This window comes from Ambystoma mexicanum, chromosome 13, assembly GCF_040938575.1.
Source record: "Ambystoma mexicanum isolate Mex_15411 chromosome 13, UKY_AmexF1_1, whole genome shotgun sequence".
Lineage (NCBI taxonomy): Eukaryota > Metazoa > Chordata > Amphibia > Caudata > Ambystomatidae > Ambystoma > Ambystoma mexicanum.
Window position 1 is genome coordinate 439,475,925 of NC_090938.1, and position 19,685 is coordinate 439,495,609.

A 19,685-nucleotide genomic window follows, 5' to 3' on the forward strand; every position below is an offset into this window, starting at 1 on the left:
TCATTTTATGCCAAGTTGTGTTTATGTACCTTGTTTATTTCCGCCTCGCCCACCGGACCCCTGAGTTTTTTAAAATACTGTTAATAAACCAGGCTTGCAGAATTTAAACCTTTAATACGGTTGGCTATATCTCACAAGTGGTTCAGAAGAAGAATAAGTAGCCTACACCGGGCGACACCCAAGGCACCAGGAGGTTAACATGGCATCTCTGGGGAAGGACAGAGAGGGATCTCGGCAGTTCCCTTACCCATCAGGTGAGAAAGAGGGTCTTTCCTAACCTCAGGTTGTTCCAGGTCCCACTAGAGGTGTTCAATAAATGAACACATTGGACAAACATACTTTCAAAGAACCTATGGCTGAGATTGAGGAGACCAGGTGATGGTGGGGCTTCCACAGTAATGTCAAAGGGAGCACAGGTATCTTTGGGGTCCATGACTAATGCCAAGAGAGAGCCCGGGTGAAGCTGGTCCTTAGACATGCAGCCCCTTCTACCTCGACTGACATGAGTACAAACTCTCAACACAATTTGGGGGCAAAAAGCAGTGTGATGTTTTGGCCCCAGTCTGCAAGTCATCCGGTTAGAGAAGGGTTCACATAACACTATGGAGACTGCCCAGACTTCCATGTCTGTCGCCAGGCCTCCCATGGAGTCAATAGAACCAGCTACAATCATGAATATCCTATCGGCGCTGGTGACGAGACAGTTGGAAGAGTTGGAGCAGTAGAACCAGCCAGAGTTCCTGTTCCACTCATCTCTGTACTGCAGAAATTCATGATCAGTGAAGACCTTGAGGCTGTCTTCAAATGCTTTGAAAGAATGGCAGAGGCAGCGCGTTGGTACTGGATGGTTGTAGGTCAAAGGATCGAATCAAAAGGATCGAAATGCAATAGGGTCGAATCAAAAGGACCGAAAACAAAAAGGTCTAATGTTTTTTTTCTTTTTTGGGCCCATCCCCACCACACACCCCACCCCTCCACCCGCCCCCACATCCCCACCCACCCCCCCACCCCACACCGCCCTCCCACCCCACCCCGAACCCCCACCCCCCTCCCCTAAGCCCCCGTTTTTTGTGTAAAAACCACTTTTTTTTCCTATACGGAAACCCAAAAAAAAAGTACATTTAAAAAAAGACATTCAACCTTTTTTTTCTGGTCCTATTGACTCAACTCTATTACATTCGATCCTTTTGTTTTAGATCCTTTGACTGGACACCGTAGTAGATATATTACCTTCAGTAGATGTCACCACTACTAACCTGGGGCCTTCAGGCCACCTATCCAGTATTGAAAGAGGATGGGCAAATTCAGTGCAAGATACTCAAGGACAGCATACTAGAATATTCGAATGGTCCAGAAATGGGAAGCCTAAGGTAATGCTTTTCAGCTTTTACCCAATGACACAAAATCCAGTCAGAATGCCAGATCAATGCGCTGTTGATTGGGCATAGATCCTGCCCTCTAGAAAATCCATGGTTCGCACGGACAACCCTTTTAATCACATGCATTTCATGCTGATACTGTCCCTGGCTTGTCAGATCTCCACACTGGAGATGTGCAGTTTATCTGCCAGGTCCATTTGGGTGCAAAGATTTGCTGCCGTATGTAGTACACACAACTATATACGTAATACAAGTATCTAAGGGAAACCAACAGAGTTGCTGCAGAAAAACACTACTATGGTCATATTTTGCAGGATGGGCAGGCAGCCTCATCACAACACAGGGGTTCAGGTCTTCCCCTACCTGGAAGATTGGCTGATCAGGGCACATGCTCCCAAACAGGTCCTGGAACATCTCAGCTCCACCTGTCACACTCTCCACAGACTGGGCTTCTCCTTCAACTTCAAGAAGTCCCACATGATAGCATCTCATAGGCTCCAATTTATCGTGCCTTTCCTAGATGTATCCTTGGGAAAAGCCTTGCCACCCGAGGTTAGGGCTCAAGACATTCTGCAGATGGTCACCAAATTCCAGAGTGCCTAGTGTCTTCCGGCCTTCGATTTTTTTGAGGTTGCTTGGCCTAATATCATCCTGCATCGCTTGAGAATGATATCTCTCCAGTTGGCTCTCAGGACTCAATGGTCCCAATTCACGGCCAGGATGTCAGACCTTCTTCAGGTTCCGAGCAGAGTCGTACAGGATCTTCTGTGGTGGGCCTGTGAAGAAAACATTCTGAAGGGAGAACCCTTTTGGCAACCATGGCCGGACGTAACTGTAGTTACGGACACCTCACTCACGGGGTGGGGAGCACATGCCAACGATCTGACAATCGGTGGTCGTTGGTCTCCATCGAAGTCCAAACTACACATCAACCTTTTGGAGCTGAGGGCAATCAGACTAGCTCTGTAGGTCTTTCCACCCTCTGTACGGGGAAAAAACATCCAGATAATGACAGACAACTCAGTGACCATGTACTACCTCAACAGGAGAGGAGGTGTAGGGTCACTACCACTGTGCAGCGAAGCAATGCAGCTCTGGGTCTAGGCAATTCAAGAAGGAGTCTCCCTATCAGCAGTTCACCTAGCAGGAGAGGAGAACAAAGTGGCGGACGGTCTGAGCAGGCATAGCACAGACTCCCATGAGTAGGAACTAGCCCAGGAAGTCCTTCATGAGATCTTCACCTGTTGGGGAACCCTTCAAGAGGATCTATTTGCGACCAGTGTCAACCAGAAGTGCGAGCTGTACTGCTCCAGGGAATTTCCCCCAAGACGAGCTCTAGGGGACACGTTCTTAGTGGACTGGGAGTTTCAACTCCTATACGTGTTTCCTGCAGTCCGTGTCGTTCTTCAAGTGATAAGGAGGTTGAGAGAGTTCAGGAAAGATATGTTCCTAATTGCACCAAATTGGGCCAGGAGGACGTGGTACCCAGACATTCTGGACATGTCCATCTGCCCTCCAGTACGTCTGCCACAAAGAGAGGACCTTCTCTCGCGAGAGGAGGGTTGGGTTCTCCATCCAGAGGTCAAGACACTCACCCTTCACGCATGGTTTCTGAGAGGTTGAGATGTAAGTATTGGGACCTCCCGGATGACGTAATGGAGATCTTGCTTTCGGCCAGAAGCCCAGAAATGAAGTCCTTGTACCGCTGCCGTTGGAACAAGTTCAGCAGCTGGTGCAGAGACAAGAATGTGGACCCTTTTACATGTAGCACACCTATCGTTCTTGTTACACCTGGCTAATATGGGGCTCCAGGTTGGCACAATTAAAGGGTATCTGGCAGCGCTATCTATTTTCAAGCGCTCCTCTGAAGAGGTATCTTTCTTCAAAATACCATTAGTGATTCAATTTCTAAAGGGATTGTCAAATGCATTCCCTCCGATCTCATTTCAAGTCCTGGTCTGGGATCTCAATTTGGTTTTGAAATGTCTCATGTGTGCTCCATTCGAGCCTATTCATTCCTGCCATTTAAGATTGCTAATATTGAAGACCATCCTTTTGGTTGCTCTTATAACAGCCCGCAGGGGGAGGGAACTCCAAGCCCTGTTTTGAAAGCCTACTTACACAGTATTCTTTAAGGATAGAGTGGCCCTAAAGGTTAAACCTACATTTTTAGCAACAATTGTGTCTAATTTTCATTTTAATCAAAAAAAATCATACTTCTGTCGTTTTATCCTCCACCTCATCCTGGAAAGGAAGAGGAGAAATTACACAGGCTTGACCCAAGATGTGCACTTAGCTTCTACTTATCCAGCATTTAAGACAAAATGATCAACTTTTCGTTGGTTACATGGGCCATAGGTTGGATATGGCGGTCACAAAACAAACCTTATCTAAGTGAATGCTACATATTAGCTGGAAAAGATCCTCCTGAGGGTCTCAGAGCTCATTTGACCAGGGGCAAGGCTACTTCCTCTGCCTTACAGAGGGGACTCCCAATTCAGGATATTTGTACGGCGGCCAAATGGTCCTCCGCCCACATATTCACAAAGCATTATAGTCTGGAGTCTACCTCAGGCCGGGAAGGTGGTTTTGAGAAGGCGGTGTTACATTCGGTACACATAAACTAATATGAACATTCTAACTCCCTCCTCCAGAAATGCAAACACTGCTTTGGGAGTCTATCAAAAGATGAGGACTACATGGGAGTACACAAACCATTCGAAGAACAAGTTACTTACCCGCTGTAACGTTCTTTCTATTGGATGTACCTCCCACGTATTCCTCATTGCCCCTCCCAGCCTACCTTGCAGTAGAATTTCCTTGTTATTGCAATTTCTGCTCTTTCTGGGTGAGTAACTGTCTGACGTAAGGTACATCTAAGAGAAATTGGAAATACCCATACAAAACGGAGCTGAAGCCAAAGGTCGTTGCACGCGCTATATACCAGTAATTACCGCGACATTGAGACGGTTTCCCTCGAGGGACATTGAGTCGACAGGCATCGATGTGCAGCGCCCCTGGCTGGAAATATTTTCTGAAGCAGCTAAAGATGGATATGGAGATATCAAAAGATGAGGAATACGTGGGAAGAACATCCAATCGAAAGAACGTTACCACAAGTAAGTAACTTGTTCTTTTGAATACTGTGCAGGCTAATCCAGACCTTCTGACATTTTGAGGAGAGATCACACATGTCGCAAGGGAAATTTGTGGGAACTCACTTGCTGAATCATAGCAGCACAAACCTGGCAACCTAATGGCCATTCAAATAAGCCAAGAAGCCAACTGATAACCAACATGGTGGAGCGCTTTCTTGTAACCTCCTGAGCCCATCCTTAGAAGCAGGGGGCAAGAATACATAAAATGAGTTCTAGCCCATTGAGGCGAAAAGCCAACCTACGGGAGCAGGCACACACTTATAAATGAAGGGCTCATTCAGTTGACAAAATGGGCATGGGTCATTTAAGTAGTGGAAGGAGGATTTGTGGAAGGATCTGGTGTACAGAACAAAGGGAAGTAGGTAAGGCTGGAGAAGGAGGTAAGGAACACCGTCTGGTTTAGGCAGAGTGCAGAGGAGTTGCTATTGTTGGTTGTAGGTGAAACTTCTGTAGGAGGAAGGTGGAGCTGAGACTTGGTGGAGTCTTAAGGTGTAAGATTATTGTAGGGGGTTTGTTGACATCAAGAGAAGGGAGGTGTCTAGGAAACACAAAACAACAAAGTAACAGGTGGAGAAGAGTTGGTATTGGCAGTGACTGAGAGACCTCAGTGGACGGAGAGACGAAGGAGAGTTGAAAGAAGAGTTGGATGAGGTTGAGGAACATCCAAAAGGGAGAAGAGAAGTAACAGAGAGAAAATGTTGGTGAGCTATAGGCAGGAAGTGACCCTGGGGTTAGGCTAGTACTGAGACTAAAATCTGGATCTAGTTTTCCACCCGCTCAGCCACACTTAGCCATTCCTACCTCTTTGCAGCCTGTCTGAGGACCATTGACATTGAATAGTAGGCAACGGAAGTCCTGGTCTCATCCCACAAACAGGAGTGTCATTGATAAGAACCGGGTAGTTGCTGGGCCCTAGTACAGATATACCACTGGCTGAGGAATTGGGATATGATATTCGGGACCTCTACACTGTAAACCACACCCAAAGATTTGCGCAGAAGCTAAGACTATGACTGTACTCCAATCCAAGATTAGGCAGTACAGATGCCAGAACCACAAAGAGAAAAACACTAAGCAACCAGAAGTATGCTGCTTAACTGGGGAATCATTTCCTGATAGCCCAAGTTGCTCCCTGTAATCAAGAAATATCTAATAAAGGTACTGAGTGAACTATCTAGGATGAGTCCTGCCCGTTATTCATCCCAGTGGCCATTCTGACATTATAGAAGTCGAGAGACCTGGAAGGGATAGATGGAGAGTTTATAGAAAGATTATTTGTGGAAATTGAAAGTTGGATCAGAGAAGTACAAGTAGGTGAATTTGAGGCAGTAGATAACGAAAGAGGGCTCAAAAGGAAGCAGGAGCATGAAAGAAAAGAGGGCAGAGGGAGTAACCTGCCATGCATAGGGGCTGAAGCCGTAAGGAGCAACATTATAGGCAGAGTAGTTGACCACCCACTCATTGTACCCAGCTCCCCTGTTTCACATTCACGTCTGTAGGAGGTGCCACGCACACTTTCAAGCCCCCTTATCCTTTGCTACAAGCGACCAACGATTCCACTGAGAGGAACCATCTTGAGCAGCAGACACTGGGGATACCAGCATTAAAACCAGGTGACAGAAGAGAAAGAGAAAGAAAGGGGAGACAACCCCATGAACCCATTACTTGCCTGGAATCCCCAAAGAACCCAGAAGAATGGAAGTTATGATCCCAAGAGACTTTGTTTTAAGACCTTTGTCTTGTACAACCTTTTTCTGGGAAGGGAACCTGAGAAACCACATGAGGCGGGAGAGAAGTCATTTTTTTAACGTTTAGTTCCCCCCAACTTTTGGTTAGTCAAAGCCATCACACAGATCCTGGCATTTCATTTGTACATCATTCCTACTCTGTGTATAATTTTGCCCATAACACTTTCACCTTAAGTATCTTTGTCTGGTCATTCGATCCCCATCAAAGACATGACAGGACGAATGCAATTTCTTTTGTTAGCGATGTTTTTATTCTGGTCGGCATCGTTCTATCATAGTCACACAATGTGTTACGCTGTGGTAGACATCTTAGATACAGTCGCAAATTGCCACCATGGTAGTCTGAAAGTGCTAAGGTTTATCTGGAAGTTGGTGTATTGTGTTCGTCTACCAGGGTACCCAGACTGTAGACTTCTGAGGAAAAGAAAAGAGAAGAAGTGAAGCGATGGGAAAAAGAGGTTAAGGATTAAACAAACAGATTCAAACAGAAGTGTGTCAGGTTGAAGGAAAAAAGATAGGGTTTGCGATAGCTTGGGAACATGCCGATCAAGCTAAACCAGATTATAGATCTGTATTCCAGAAATTAGGAGTGTACATTCTATGGTGTCTGAAAAAGGCAATATTTATGTATGGGTAATTTCAAATATATCTAATGGGCGCCTGGCGCAATCCTGATATGCCAGAACCACAAAGAGAAAAACACTAAGCAACCAGAAGTATGCTGCTTAACTGGGGAATCATTTCCTGATAGCCCAAGTTGCTCCCCGTAATCAAGAAATATCTAATAAAGGTACTGAGTGAACTATCTAGGATGAGTCCTGCCCGTTATTCATCCCAGTGGCCATTCTGACATTATAGAAGTCGAGAGACCTGGAAGGGATAGATGGAGAGTTTATAGAAAGATTATTTGTGGAAATTGAAAGTTGGATCAGAGAAGTACAAGTAGGTGAATTTGAGGCAGTAGATAACGAAAGAGGGCTCAAAAGGAAGCAGGAGCATGAAAGAAAAGAGGGCAGAGGGAGTAACCTGCCATGCATAGGGGCTGAAGCCGTAAGGAGCAACATTATAGGCAGAGTAGTTGACCACCCACTCATTGTACCCAGCTCCCCTGTTTCACATTCACGTCTGTAGGAGGTGCCACGCACACTTTCAAGCCCCCTTATCCTTTGCTACAAGCGACCAACGATTCCACTGAGAGGAACCATCTTGAGCAGCAGACACTGGGGATCCCAGCATTAAAACCAGGTGACAGAAGAGAAAGAGAAAGAAAGGGGAGACAACCCCATGAACCCATTACTTGCCTGGAATCCCCAAAGAACCCAGAAGAATGGAAGTTATGATCCCAAGAGACTTTGTTTTAAGACCTTTGTCTTGTACAACCTTTTTCTGGGAAGGGAACCTGAGAAACCACATGAGGCGGGAGAGAAGTAATTTTTTTAACGTTTAGTCCCCCCCAACTTTTGGTTAGTCAAAGCCTTCACACAGATCCTGGCATTTCATTTGTACGTCATTCTTACTCTGTGTATAATTTTGCCCATAACACTTTCACCTTAAGTATCTTTGTCTGGTCATTCGATCCCCATCAAAGACATGACAGGACGAATGCAATTTCTTTTGTTAGCTATGTTTTTATTCTGGTCGGCATCGTTTTATCATAGTCACACAATGTGTTACGCTGTGGTAGACATCTTAGATACAGTCGCAAATTGCCACCATAGTAGTCTGAAAGTGCTAAGGTTTATCTGGAAGTTGGTGTATTGTGTTCGTCTACCAGGGTACCCAGACTTTAGACTTCTGAGGAAAAGAAAAGAGAAGAAGTGAAGCGATGGGAAAAAGAGGTTAAGGATTAAACAAACAGATTCAAACAGAAGTGTGTCAGGTTGAAGGAAAAAAGATAGGGTTTGCGATAGCTTGGGAACATGCCGATCAAGCTAAACCAGATTATAGATCTGTATTCCAGAAATTAGGAGTGTACATTCTATGGTGTCTGAAAAAGGCAATATTTATGTATGGGTAATTTCAAATATATCTAATGGGCGCCTGGCGCACTCCTGATATGCCAGAACCACAAAGAGAAAAACACTAAGCAACCAGAAGTATGCTGCTTAACTGGGGAATCATTTCCTGATAGCCCAAGTTGCTCCCTGTAATCAAGAAATATCTAATAAAGGTACTGAGTGAACTATCTAGGATGAGTCCTGCCCGTTATTCATCCCAGTGGCCATTCTGACATTATAGAAGTCGAGAGACCTGGAAGGGATAGATGGAGAGTTTATAGAAAGATTATTTGTGGAAATTGTAAGTTGGATCAGAGAAGTACAAGTAGGTGAATTTGAGGCAGTAGATAACGAAAGAGGGCTCAAAAAGAAGCAGGAGCATGAAAGAAAAGAGGGCAGAGGGAGTAACCTGCCATGCATAGGGGCTGAAGCCGTAAGGAGCAACATTATAGGCAGAGTAGTTGACCACCCACTCATTGTACCCAGCTCCCCTGTTTCACATTCACGTATGTAGGAGGTGCCACGCACACTTTGAAGCCCCCTTATCCTTTGCTACAAGCGACCAACGATTCCACTGAGAGGAACCATCTTGAGCAGCAGACACTGGGGATCCCAGCATTAAAACCAGGTGACAGAAGAGAAAGAGAAAGAAAGGGGAGACAACCCCATGAACCCATTACTTGCCTGGAATCCCCAAAGAACCCAGAAGAATGGAAGTTATGATCCCAAGAGACTTTGTTTTAAGACCTTTGTCTTGTACAACCTTTTTCTGGGAAGGGAACCTGAGAAACCACATGAGGCGGGAGAGAAGTCATTTTTTTAACTTTTAGTTCCCCCCAACTTTTGGTTAGTCAAAGCCATCACACAGATCCTGGCATTTCATTTGTACATCATTCCTACTCTGTGTATAATTTTGCCCATAACACTTTCACCTTAAGTATCTGTGTCTGGTCATTCGATCCCCATCAAAGACATGACAGGACGAATGCAATTTCTTTTGTTAGCTATGTTTTTATTCTGGTCGGCATCGTTTTATCATAGTCACACAATGTGTTACGCTGTGGTAGACATCTTAGATACAGTCGCAAATTGCCACCATAGTAGTCTGAAAGTGCTAAGGTTTATCTGGAAGTTGGTGTATTGTGTTCGTCTACCAGGGTACCCAGACTTTAGACTTCTGAGGAAAAGAAAAGAGAAGAAGTGAAGCGATGGGAAAAAGAGGTTAAGGATTAAACAAACAGATTCAAACAGAAGTGTGTCAGGTTGAAGGAAAAAAGATAGGGTTTGCGATAGCTTGGGAACATGCCAATCAAGCTAAACCAGATTATAGATCTGTATTCCAGAAATTAGGAGTGTACATTCTATGGTGTCTGAAAAAGGCAATATTTATGTATGGGTAATTTCAAATATATCTAATGGGCGCCTGGCGCACTCCTGATATGCCAGAACCACAAAGAGAAAAACACTAAGCAACCAGAAGTATGCTGCTTAACTGGGGAATCATTTCCTGATAGCCCAAGTTGCTCCCTGTAATTAAGAAATATCTAATTAAGGTACTGAGTGAACTATCTAGGATGAGTCCTGCCCGTTATTCATCCCAGTGGCCATTCTGACATTATAGAAGTCGAGAGACCTGGAAGGGATAGATGGAGAGTTTATAGAAAGATTATTTGTGGAAATTGTAAGTTGGGTCAGAGAAGTACAAGTAGGTGAATTTGAGGCAGTAGATAACGAAAGAGGCCTCAAAAAGAAGCAGGAGCATGAAAGAAAAGAGGGCAGAGGGAGTAACCTGCCATGCATAGGGGCTGAAGCCGTAAGGAGCAACATTATAGGCAGAGTAGTTGACCACCCACTCATTGTACCCAGCTCCCCTGTTTCACATTCACGTATGTAGGAGGTGCCACGCACACTTTGAAGCCCCCTTATCCTTTGCTACAAGCGACCAACGATTCCACTGAGAGGAACCATCTTGAGCAGCAGACACTGGGGATCCCAGCATTAAAACCAGGTGACAGAAGAGAAAGAGAAAGAAAGGGGAGACAACCCCATGAACCCATTACTTGCCTGGAATCCCCAAAGAACCCAGAAGAATGGAAGTTATGATCCCAAGAGACTTTGTTTTAAGACCTTTGTCTTGTACAACCTTTTTCTGGGAAGGGAACCTGAGAAACCACATGAGGCGGGAGAGAAGTCATTTTTTTAACTTTTAGTTCCCCCCAACTTTTGGTTAGTCAAAGCCATCACACAGATCCTGGCATTTCATTTGTACATCATTCCTACTCTGTGTATAATTTTGCCCATAACACTTTCACCTTAAGTATCTTTGTCTGGTCATTCGATCCCCATCAAAGACATGACAGGACGAATGCAATTTCTTTTGTTAGCTATGTTTTTTTTCTGGTCGGCATCGTTCTATCATAGTCACACAATGTGTTACGCTGTGGTAGACATCTTAGATACAGTCGCAAATTGCCACCATAGTAGTGTGAAAGTGCTAAGGTTTATCTGGAAGTTGGTGTATTGTGTTCGTCTACCGGGGTACCCAGACTGTAGACTTCTGAGGAAAAGAAAAGAGAAGAAGTGAAGCGATGGGAAAAAGAGGTTAAGGATTAAACAAACAGATTCAAACAGAACTGTGTCAGGTTGAAGGAAAAAAGATAGGGTTTGCGATAGCTTGGGAACATGCCGATCAAGCTAAACCAGATTATAGATCTGTATTCCAGAAATTAGGAGTGTACATTCTATGGTGTCTGAAAAAGGCAATATTTATGTATGGGTAATTTCAAATATATCTAATGGGTGCCTGGCGCAGTCCTGATATGCCAGAACCACAAAGAGAAAAACACTAAGCAACCAGAAGTATGCTGCTTAACTGGGGAATCATTTCCTGATAGCCCAAGTTGCTCCCCGTAATCAAGAAATATCTAATAAAGGTACTGAGTGAACTATCTAGGATGAGTCCTGCCCGTTATTCATCCCAGTGGCCATTCTGACATTATAGAAGTCGAGAGACCTGGAAGGGATAGATGGAGAGTTTATAGAAAGATTATTTGTGGAAATTGAAAGTTGGATCAGAGAAGTACAAGTAGGTGAATTTGAGGCAGTAGATAACGAAAGAGGGCTCAAAAGGAAGCAGGAGCATGAAAGAAAAGAGGGCAGAGGGAGTAACCTACCATGCATAGGGGCTGAAGCCGTAAGGAGCAACATTATAGGCAGAGTAGTTGACCACCCACTCATTGTACCCAGCTCCCCTGTTTCACATTCACGTCTGTAGGAGGTGCCACGCACACTTTCAAGCCCCCTTATCCTTTGCTACAAGCAACCAACGATTCCACTGAGAGGAACCATCTTGAGCAGCAGACACTGGGGATCCCAGCATTAAAACCAGGTGACAGAAGAGAAAGAGAAAGAAAGGGGAGACAACCCCATGAACCCATTACTTGCCTGGAATCCCCAAAGAACCCAGAAGAATGGAAGTTATGATCCCAAGAGACTTTGTTTTAAGACCTTTGTCTTGTACAACCTTTTTCTGGGAAGGGAACCTGAGAAACCACATAAGGCGGGAGAGAAGTCATTTTTTTAACGTTTAGTTCCCCCCAACTTTTGGTTAGTCAAAGCCATCACACAGATCCTGGCATTTCATTTGTACATCATTCCTACTCTGTGTATAATTTTGCCCATAACACTTTCACCTTAAGTATCTTTGCCTGGTCATTCGATCCCCATCAAAGACATGACAGGACGAATGCAATTTCTTTTGTTAGCGATGTTTTTATTCTGGTCGGCATCGTTCTATCATAGTCACACAATGTGTTACGCTGTGGTAGACATCTTAGATACAGTTTTAGATATAGGTTTATCTGGAAGTTGGTGTATTGTGTTCGTCTACCAGGGTACCCAGACTTTAGACTTCTGAGGAAAAGAAAAGAGAAGAAGTGAAGCGATGGGAAAAAGAGGTTAAGGATTAAACAAACAGATTCAAACAGAAGTGTGTCAGGTTGAAGGAAAAAAGATAGGGTTTGCGATAGCTTGGGAACATGCCGATCAAGCTAAACCAGATTATAGATCTGTATTCCAGAAATTAGGAGTGTACATTCTATGGTGTCTGAAAAAGGCAATATTTATGTATGGGTAATTTCAAATATATCTAATGGGCGCCTGGCGCACTCCTGATATGCCAGAACCACAAAGAGAAAAACAATAAGCAACCAGAAGTATGCTGCTTAACTGGGGAATCATTTCCTGATAGCCCAAGTTGCTCCCTGTAATCAAGAAATATCTAATAAAGGTACTGAGTGAACTATCTAGGATGAGTCCTGCCCGTTATTCATCCCAGTGGCCATTCTGACATTATAGAAGTCGAGAGACCTGGAAGGGATAGATGGAGAGTTTATAGAAAGATTATTTGTGGAAATTGAAAGTTGGATCAGAGAAGTACAAGTAGGTGAATTCGAGGCAGTAGATAACGAAAGAGGGCTCAAAAAGAAGCAGGAGCATGAAAGAAAAGAGGGCAGAGGGAGTAACCTGCCATGCATAGGGGCTGAAGCCGTAAGGAGCAACATTATAGGCAGAGTAGTTGACCACCCACTCATTGTACCCAGCTCCCCTGTTTCACATTCACGTATGTAGGAGGTGCCACGCACACTTTCAAGCCCCCTTATCCTTTGCTACAAGCGACCAACGATTCCACTGAGAGGAACCATCTTGAGCAGCAGACACTGGGGATCCCAGCATTAAAACCAGGTGACAGAAGAGAAAGAGAAAGAAAGGGGAGACAACCCCATGAACCCATTACTTGCCTGGAATCCCCAAAGAACCCAGAAGAATGGAAGTTATGATCCCAAGAGACTTTGTTTTAAGACCTTTGTCTTGTACAACCTTTTTCTGGGAAGGGAACCTGAGAAACCACATGAGGCGGGAGAGAAGTCATTTTTTTAACGTTTAGTTCCCCCCAACTTTTGGTTAGTCAAAGCCATCACACAGATCCTGGCATTTCATTTGTACATCATTCCTACTCTGTGTATAATTTTGCCCATAACACTTTCACCTTAAGTATCTTTGTCTGGTCATTCGATCCCCATCAAAGACATGACAGGACGAATGCAATTTCTTTTGTTAGCTATGTTTTTTTTCTGGTCGGCATCGTTCTATCATAGTCACACAATGTGTTACGCTGTGGTAGACATCTTAGATACAGTCGCAAATTGCCACCATAGTAGTCTGAAAGTGCTAAGGTTTATCTGGAAGTTGGTGTATTGTGTTCGTCTACCAGGGTACCCAGACTGTAGACTTCTGAGGAAAAGAAAAGAGAAGAAGTGAAGCGATGAGAAAAAGAGGTTAAGGATTAAACAAACAGATTCAAACAGAACTGTGTCAGGTTGAAGGAAAAAAGATAGGGTTTGCGATAGCTTGGGAACATTCCGATCAAGCTAAACCAGATTATAGATCTGTATTCCAGAAATTAGGAGTGTACATTCTATGGTGTCTGAAAAAGGCAATATTTATGTATGGGTAATTTCAAATATATCTAATGGGCGCCTGGCGCAGTCCTGATATGCCAGAACCACAAAGAGAAAAACACTAAGCAACCAGAAGTATGCTGCTTAACTGGGGAATCATTTCCTGATAGCCCAAGTTGCTCCCTGTAATCAAGAAATATCTAATAAAGGTACTGAGTGAACTATCTAGGATGAGTCCTGCCCGTTATTCATCCCAGTGGCCATTCTGACATTATAGAAGTCGAGAGACCTGGAAGGGATAGATGGAGAGTTTATAGAAAGATTATTTGTGGAAATTGAAAGTTGGATCAGAGAAGTACAAGTAGGTGAATTTGAGGCAGTAGATAACGAAAGAGGGCTCAAAAGGAAGCAGGAGCATGAAAGAAAAGAGGGCAGAGGGAGTAACCTACCATGCATAGGGGCTGAAGCCGTAAGGAGCAACATTATAGGCAGAGTAGTTGACCACCCACTCATTGTACCCAGCTCCCCTGTTTCACATTCACGTCTGTAGGAGGTGCCACGCACACTTTCAAGCCCCCTTATCCTTTGCTACAAGCGACCAACGATTCCACTGAGAGGAACCATCTTGAGCAGCAGACACTGGGGATCCCAGCATTAAAACCAGGTGACAGAAGAGAAAGAGAAAGAAAGGGGAGACAACCCCATGAACCCATTACTTGCCTGGAATCCCCAAAGAACCCAGAAGAATGGAAGTTATGATCCCAAGAGACTTTGTTTTAAGACCTTTGTCTTGTACAACCTTTTTCTGGGAAGGGAACCTGAGAAACCACATAAGGCGGGAGAGAAGTCATTTTTTTAACGTTTAGTTCCCCCCAACTTTTGGTTAGTCAAAGCCATCACACAGATCCTGGCATTTCATTTGTACATCATTCCTACTCTGTGTATAATTTTGCCCATAACACTTTCACCTTAAGTATCTTTGCCTGGTCATTCGATCCCCATCAAAGACATGACAGGACGAATGCAATTTCTTTTGTTAGCAATGTTTTTATTCTGGTCGGCATCGTTCTATCATAGTCACACAATGTGTTACGCTGTGGTAGACATCTTAGATACAGTCGCAAATTGCCACCCTACTAGTCTGAAAGTGCTAAGGTTTATCTGGAAGTTGGTGTATTGTGTTCGTCTACCAGGGTACCCAGACTGTAGACTTCTGAGGAAAAGAAAAGAGAAGAAGTAAAGCGATGGGAAAAAGAGGTTAAGGATTAAACAAACAGATTCAAACAGAAGTGTGTCAGGTTGAAGGAAAAAAGATAGGGTTTGCGATAGCTTGGGAACATGCCGATCAAGCTAAACCAGATTATAGATCTGTATTCCAGAAATTAGGAGTGTACATTCTATGGTGTCTGAAAAAGGCAATATTTATGTATGGGTACTTTCAAATATATCTAATGGGCGCCTGGCGCAGTCCTGATATGCCCAGGTGAGTACATATATGAATAACAAAAGAAATCAGGATGAGAAATCCACATACAGCTGTGTGGTTTTGAAATTATTTATTCTGTCCTGATGAAGGCCACCTTAATAACGGGCTTGAACCCAGCCCTCTATGGCCGAAACACTACAGTGTCGATGATCTGTGACACAACTGTTTAACCCGTGTTGTATGTTTTATATATAGTGTTGTGTACACTGTCTGTTAGCCACCCCCGCAATAAAGAAAGCCCGGGGCAGCATTCTTTCAAGTTTTGTTTCACCCAATTGTCGTATTTTCTTGTGCATCTTGTTGGGAAGTTTTACATCTATATTCCAGAGGTTGGTACACATCTGTACTTCCTATGTTTAACATCAAACCTGTCCGTGTCACTTTCGTGCTTATCGAAAGTTATGTAAATATCTAAAAAATTCAACTGTGCAAAAATTGTTTTTGAAATCAGAATAAATAATTTCAAAACCACACAGCTGTATGTGGATCTCTCATCCTGATTTATTTTGATATTCATATGGGTAATTTCAAAGAGATAATGAGGTAACTACTAAAGGTGGTGTGAAGGTGTGATGGCTTGAGATGTGTTCTAGCAGAACCCTTAAGCGTGTTCGCTTTTATTGCCACAGAGTATGTTTAGTTTCTCCTAAAATATGAACTCCAGGATAGTAATTTCTAAACTGCCAACCCTACTCTGTGAATGCCAAGCTAATTTATGATCACTGCCTGGTAACTTGATGCAATTGGTTGGAGTCCCTAGGTGCCTTTCCCCTTTAAGAGAAAGCATTTCCATTCACTAGACACTGGTAGCATGTAGTGTACCATTGTTAAATTGTTGTCTGGACATCAGGAAAGTCATTTAAAAACCAATTCAAAAGGGACATTTGATGAGTCGGTGATTACCATGGATAAAATAATGCTACCCCGTGACATCTTGTCCAGGGCTTCTATCAAACGGAAAACAAAGTGACTCTGCTGAGAATACAATGTTGCCGTTTCCCTAAGCGCACATGCTATTCAATAAACCAATTGCCAAAAAAGGCGTACCCAGTGCGTTTTCAGAATTTCATTCACAAACATGCGCAAGTAGCACAGGAGAGGTTCAGGAAGGGACTACTGGCTTCCAAGATGGCTAAGGGGGCAGTTGTAGACTTAGTACCACTCCTAAGCCCCCATGTGCACTCAGGGACTACAACCAATCAAAGTTCAATGTCAGTCAGAGAACACAAATGCAAACCCTAACCCGAAGTCCCATCCAGGGGGAGGAGGGAGAACCCTACAAACCTAGGGTCCTGAGTTTAGAGTGGGCTGATGAGTGAATGCTTAAAAGAGAAGCGCTTTGAGAGTGATGGTAGTAATTTGAGGAAGAAGGTGGTCCTTTCAGAGAAGTGCATGGGTTTGGAACGTCAAGGGGGCTTTGTCAGAAAGGAGGTGGTAATGTTGGAGAACTGTAAAGGATTGGAGAGCAGAGGTGGCATTAAGACGAGGGGCTAGTAACAAACGGTGAAAGTGATTCTGGGGAGCAAGTAGGAAGTTCAGAAGTGAAGTATACTGTGGAGGCGTAAGAAGAGGAGGTTACCTCAAGCAGTGAAAGTGATTCTTAGGAGGAGGTGGAGTATAGTATTGCAGAAGAGGATGCAGCAGTGGTAACATCAGATGGTGAGAATGATTCTGAAAGGAAGGTGAGGCATTCAAAGGCACAGTGTACTACTGAGGAGGATGAATATGAGTTAGTAACATCGGGTGCTGAAGGTGGCAGCAGAAAGCAATCAACACTGAGACCTAAGAGTGGTAGTAAGGTGGCAAAGGGTTTAGCAGAGACTACACATGCTACTAAGGATGAGGTGGTGGAAACAGGTGGCACGGAGGTATGAAGGAAGTGGTGGCAGTAACAAAGGATGGTTGGGTAGGCATGCAGGATAAAAAAGTGGTAACTACAGAAAATAGAAGTGGTGTTAATACAGAGGTAGTAAAATCAGAACAGGAAGGAGTGAATGAGGTGGGAAAGAGTGCAGACCTAACAGAAGTATGATTTTAGGAGGTATTAGTTGGCCAGAGCAGGAAGGTTCCAGGGTACCAGGTCAGGCACAAGCAGACACATATTGTGGGATTTGAAACAAGAATGGGACAGGTAGTTTACAGCAGGAGTAGAGAGCAAGAGGGGCCAGATTCTGAAGACCACATATTTTGGCCAAGCAACCAGGGGGATCTCTTGCGCTATCTCTCTCTCTTTTGACGTTGCTCCGTGCAAACTTCTCAAGCTGTCCCGCCATCTGGAAGGACTGTTGGCAAGGACATAGTCCCTGTATTTCGGGATACCCGTAACCCACAACTACCTTCCACCACCAAGAGGATTTGGGATCCTGGAATCCTACAATGCCAGAGACACACCCACCCAAAGGAGATAACATTAAAAACTCTTCAAGTCCCAGGATGACCGGAGAGGCATTAGTAAGTGAAAGGCCATGGAGGTTTTACCCGAGATCGGGAACTTGGACAGTTTGCTTTGGCTTTTCTGTATTTGCAAAATGTTTTATGTTAACTATCGTCATCAATCATCATCATCATCAACTATTATTTAGTTGCAAACCCCAAGGTTAGTAAGTGAAGGTACCTTGTATTGTTTTACGTTAAATACATTTGTTAAAACTCACTTTCTGTCTTGGGGTACTTCTTTGCCCCAGGCACAGGTATGCGACAAAGGTTAGCTTCTTATTAACAAAAGTTATTTTAATTTCTTAACCTTTGTAAACATGGACATCGTTACCTGCATCTATAGTGTCTGCAGTATTGAACTGGATCTTAAAATACATTTGTCTACATCACGTCAGTTTTAACAACTCTTTTTCTTTATTTTTAGATGCAAAGCATAGTAGCATGGACAAGTATTTAGTCAAGTAACTTCCTGGATATGCCTCACTGTGCTAGTCTTTCAAGCTCATGGAAATTAATTCAAAATCATACTCCTCCTCTACATTCTAAGCGTGAATTCTTCAATAAACAAACTAAGAGAGAGATTTATATTTTGTCTGTCGTCTTCATAAGCTAAACAAAACGTAGACATGTTATGTTATGTTATGTTCATTCATACCGTGCACTGCTACCACCCAAGAGAAATATTAAAGCCTCTTGTTATTTGTAGTACAGTAATAGCGCAATTTATTTATTTAACAATGAGTATATTTAGCCATTACACCATTTATATTATGTAGTAAATCATCTAATAACATAATTTATACACATATACAAAACATCTAACAATTAGAATCAAAAGAAGATCCTTCAAATTTGTAAAACCACAGAAGTTCAGAAAAAGGCCTAAAATACATACAATTAAAAAAATAATTATATTATGAAAGCGATTTACAGAATGTTTAAAATGCTCTCAATCTTAATCCATAAATTAGTCAGGTGATAAATAAGGGAGTAGCCGTTACCATTTAAAAACCTAGCCCACACAGCACTAGTCACTTCTCAGATTCCTCATCTTAGAAATATCCTCAAGGCGACAGACTGACTTTGGAAATCTCTTCAGCCCCCACGGGGCACACTGCAGCTCTGATTAGCAGTTTTGGTGTCCATGACTCTGGATGTGTTGTCAAGGATGTTATATAAGGACCCCGCTGCCCCCTATTCCTTCAGTACCCTTTTTCCATGCAATCAGCTCATACATGAGACACGCCACTAGCTTTGCTACTGAATTTCTTCCAGCATTGTGTTTCTCTGAAAGACCTCAGTCTTCAAACCTTGCCACAAGTCTAGAAAGTCCAGGTCTGTGCCCCACACACACAAGCACTTACTTTGGTACTTGGGACCTGACCATGACAATGACACATTGGAATGTGGATTTGTCAGTAATTCATGCATTAGCAAGCCGTGAGGATGTGTACTGCAAAGTTCTTCACCACCCTTCACAAAAAGGGTAATACACCTGCATAGCCCCCAGCTTCATCTCAGCCATCCACTTCCAGGGGAAAGCCCAGTTCTGCTGTGAAGGACAAGGAACCACAGAAGTCTCACTTCCACAAAGATTTTGATAGCAAGGATTATAAGAAAAAGAAGTGTCATAGGAGATCCGGCTCCTCAAGTGACTCTTCCAAGCGACACTCTTCCTTGTCCTCCTGAAATTATCATCACCACTCCCTTTCCAGGGTGTTGGACTCTGAACCATCACCCACGCTGGTTCAGGCACTGCTCCTCCTGAGCTCCGAAACTCCAGAGCAGTGGGAGTAATTCAACTTGGCATTTTAGCCAAGGCCCTGGCATTAGTTGTGGAGCCAGGACCCAATGCGCCTTCTGATTCCAGCTAAAGCATCTCTTTGACCTGTACCCACAGCCCCGTGAGATCAGGTGCAGTCAAAATTTGTGAAGTCTGCTCTTCTGCTATGCTGTTCGGCTCTGCCTTTGGGTGTCATAGCCTTCTCGGATTCCTTGGCTTTAGCGCCTCACTGGCTCCTC

At 43.7% G+C, this 19,685-nt stretch overlaps 1 protein-coding gene across 1 annotated transcript in view; it reads left to right on the forward strand.

Moving 5' to 3' along the window:
- The window catches only part of LOC138521314 (leucine-rich repeat-containing protein 37A-like), a 1,201,733-nt gene extending 1,183,486 nt beyond the window's left edge, over positions 1-18,247 (forward strand). Inside the window, exon 16 of the mRNA XM_069634057.1 lies at positions 18,088-18,247. Within this exon, the coding sequence (XP_069490158.1) occupies positions 18,088-18,128 (41 nt within the window). The 3' untranslated portion in view covers positions 18,129-18,247. The remainder of the gene's footprint in view (positions 1-18,087) is intronic.
- Positions 18,248-19,685: the final 1,438 nt, after the last annotated feature.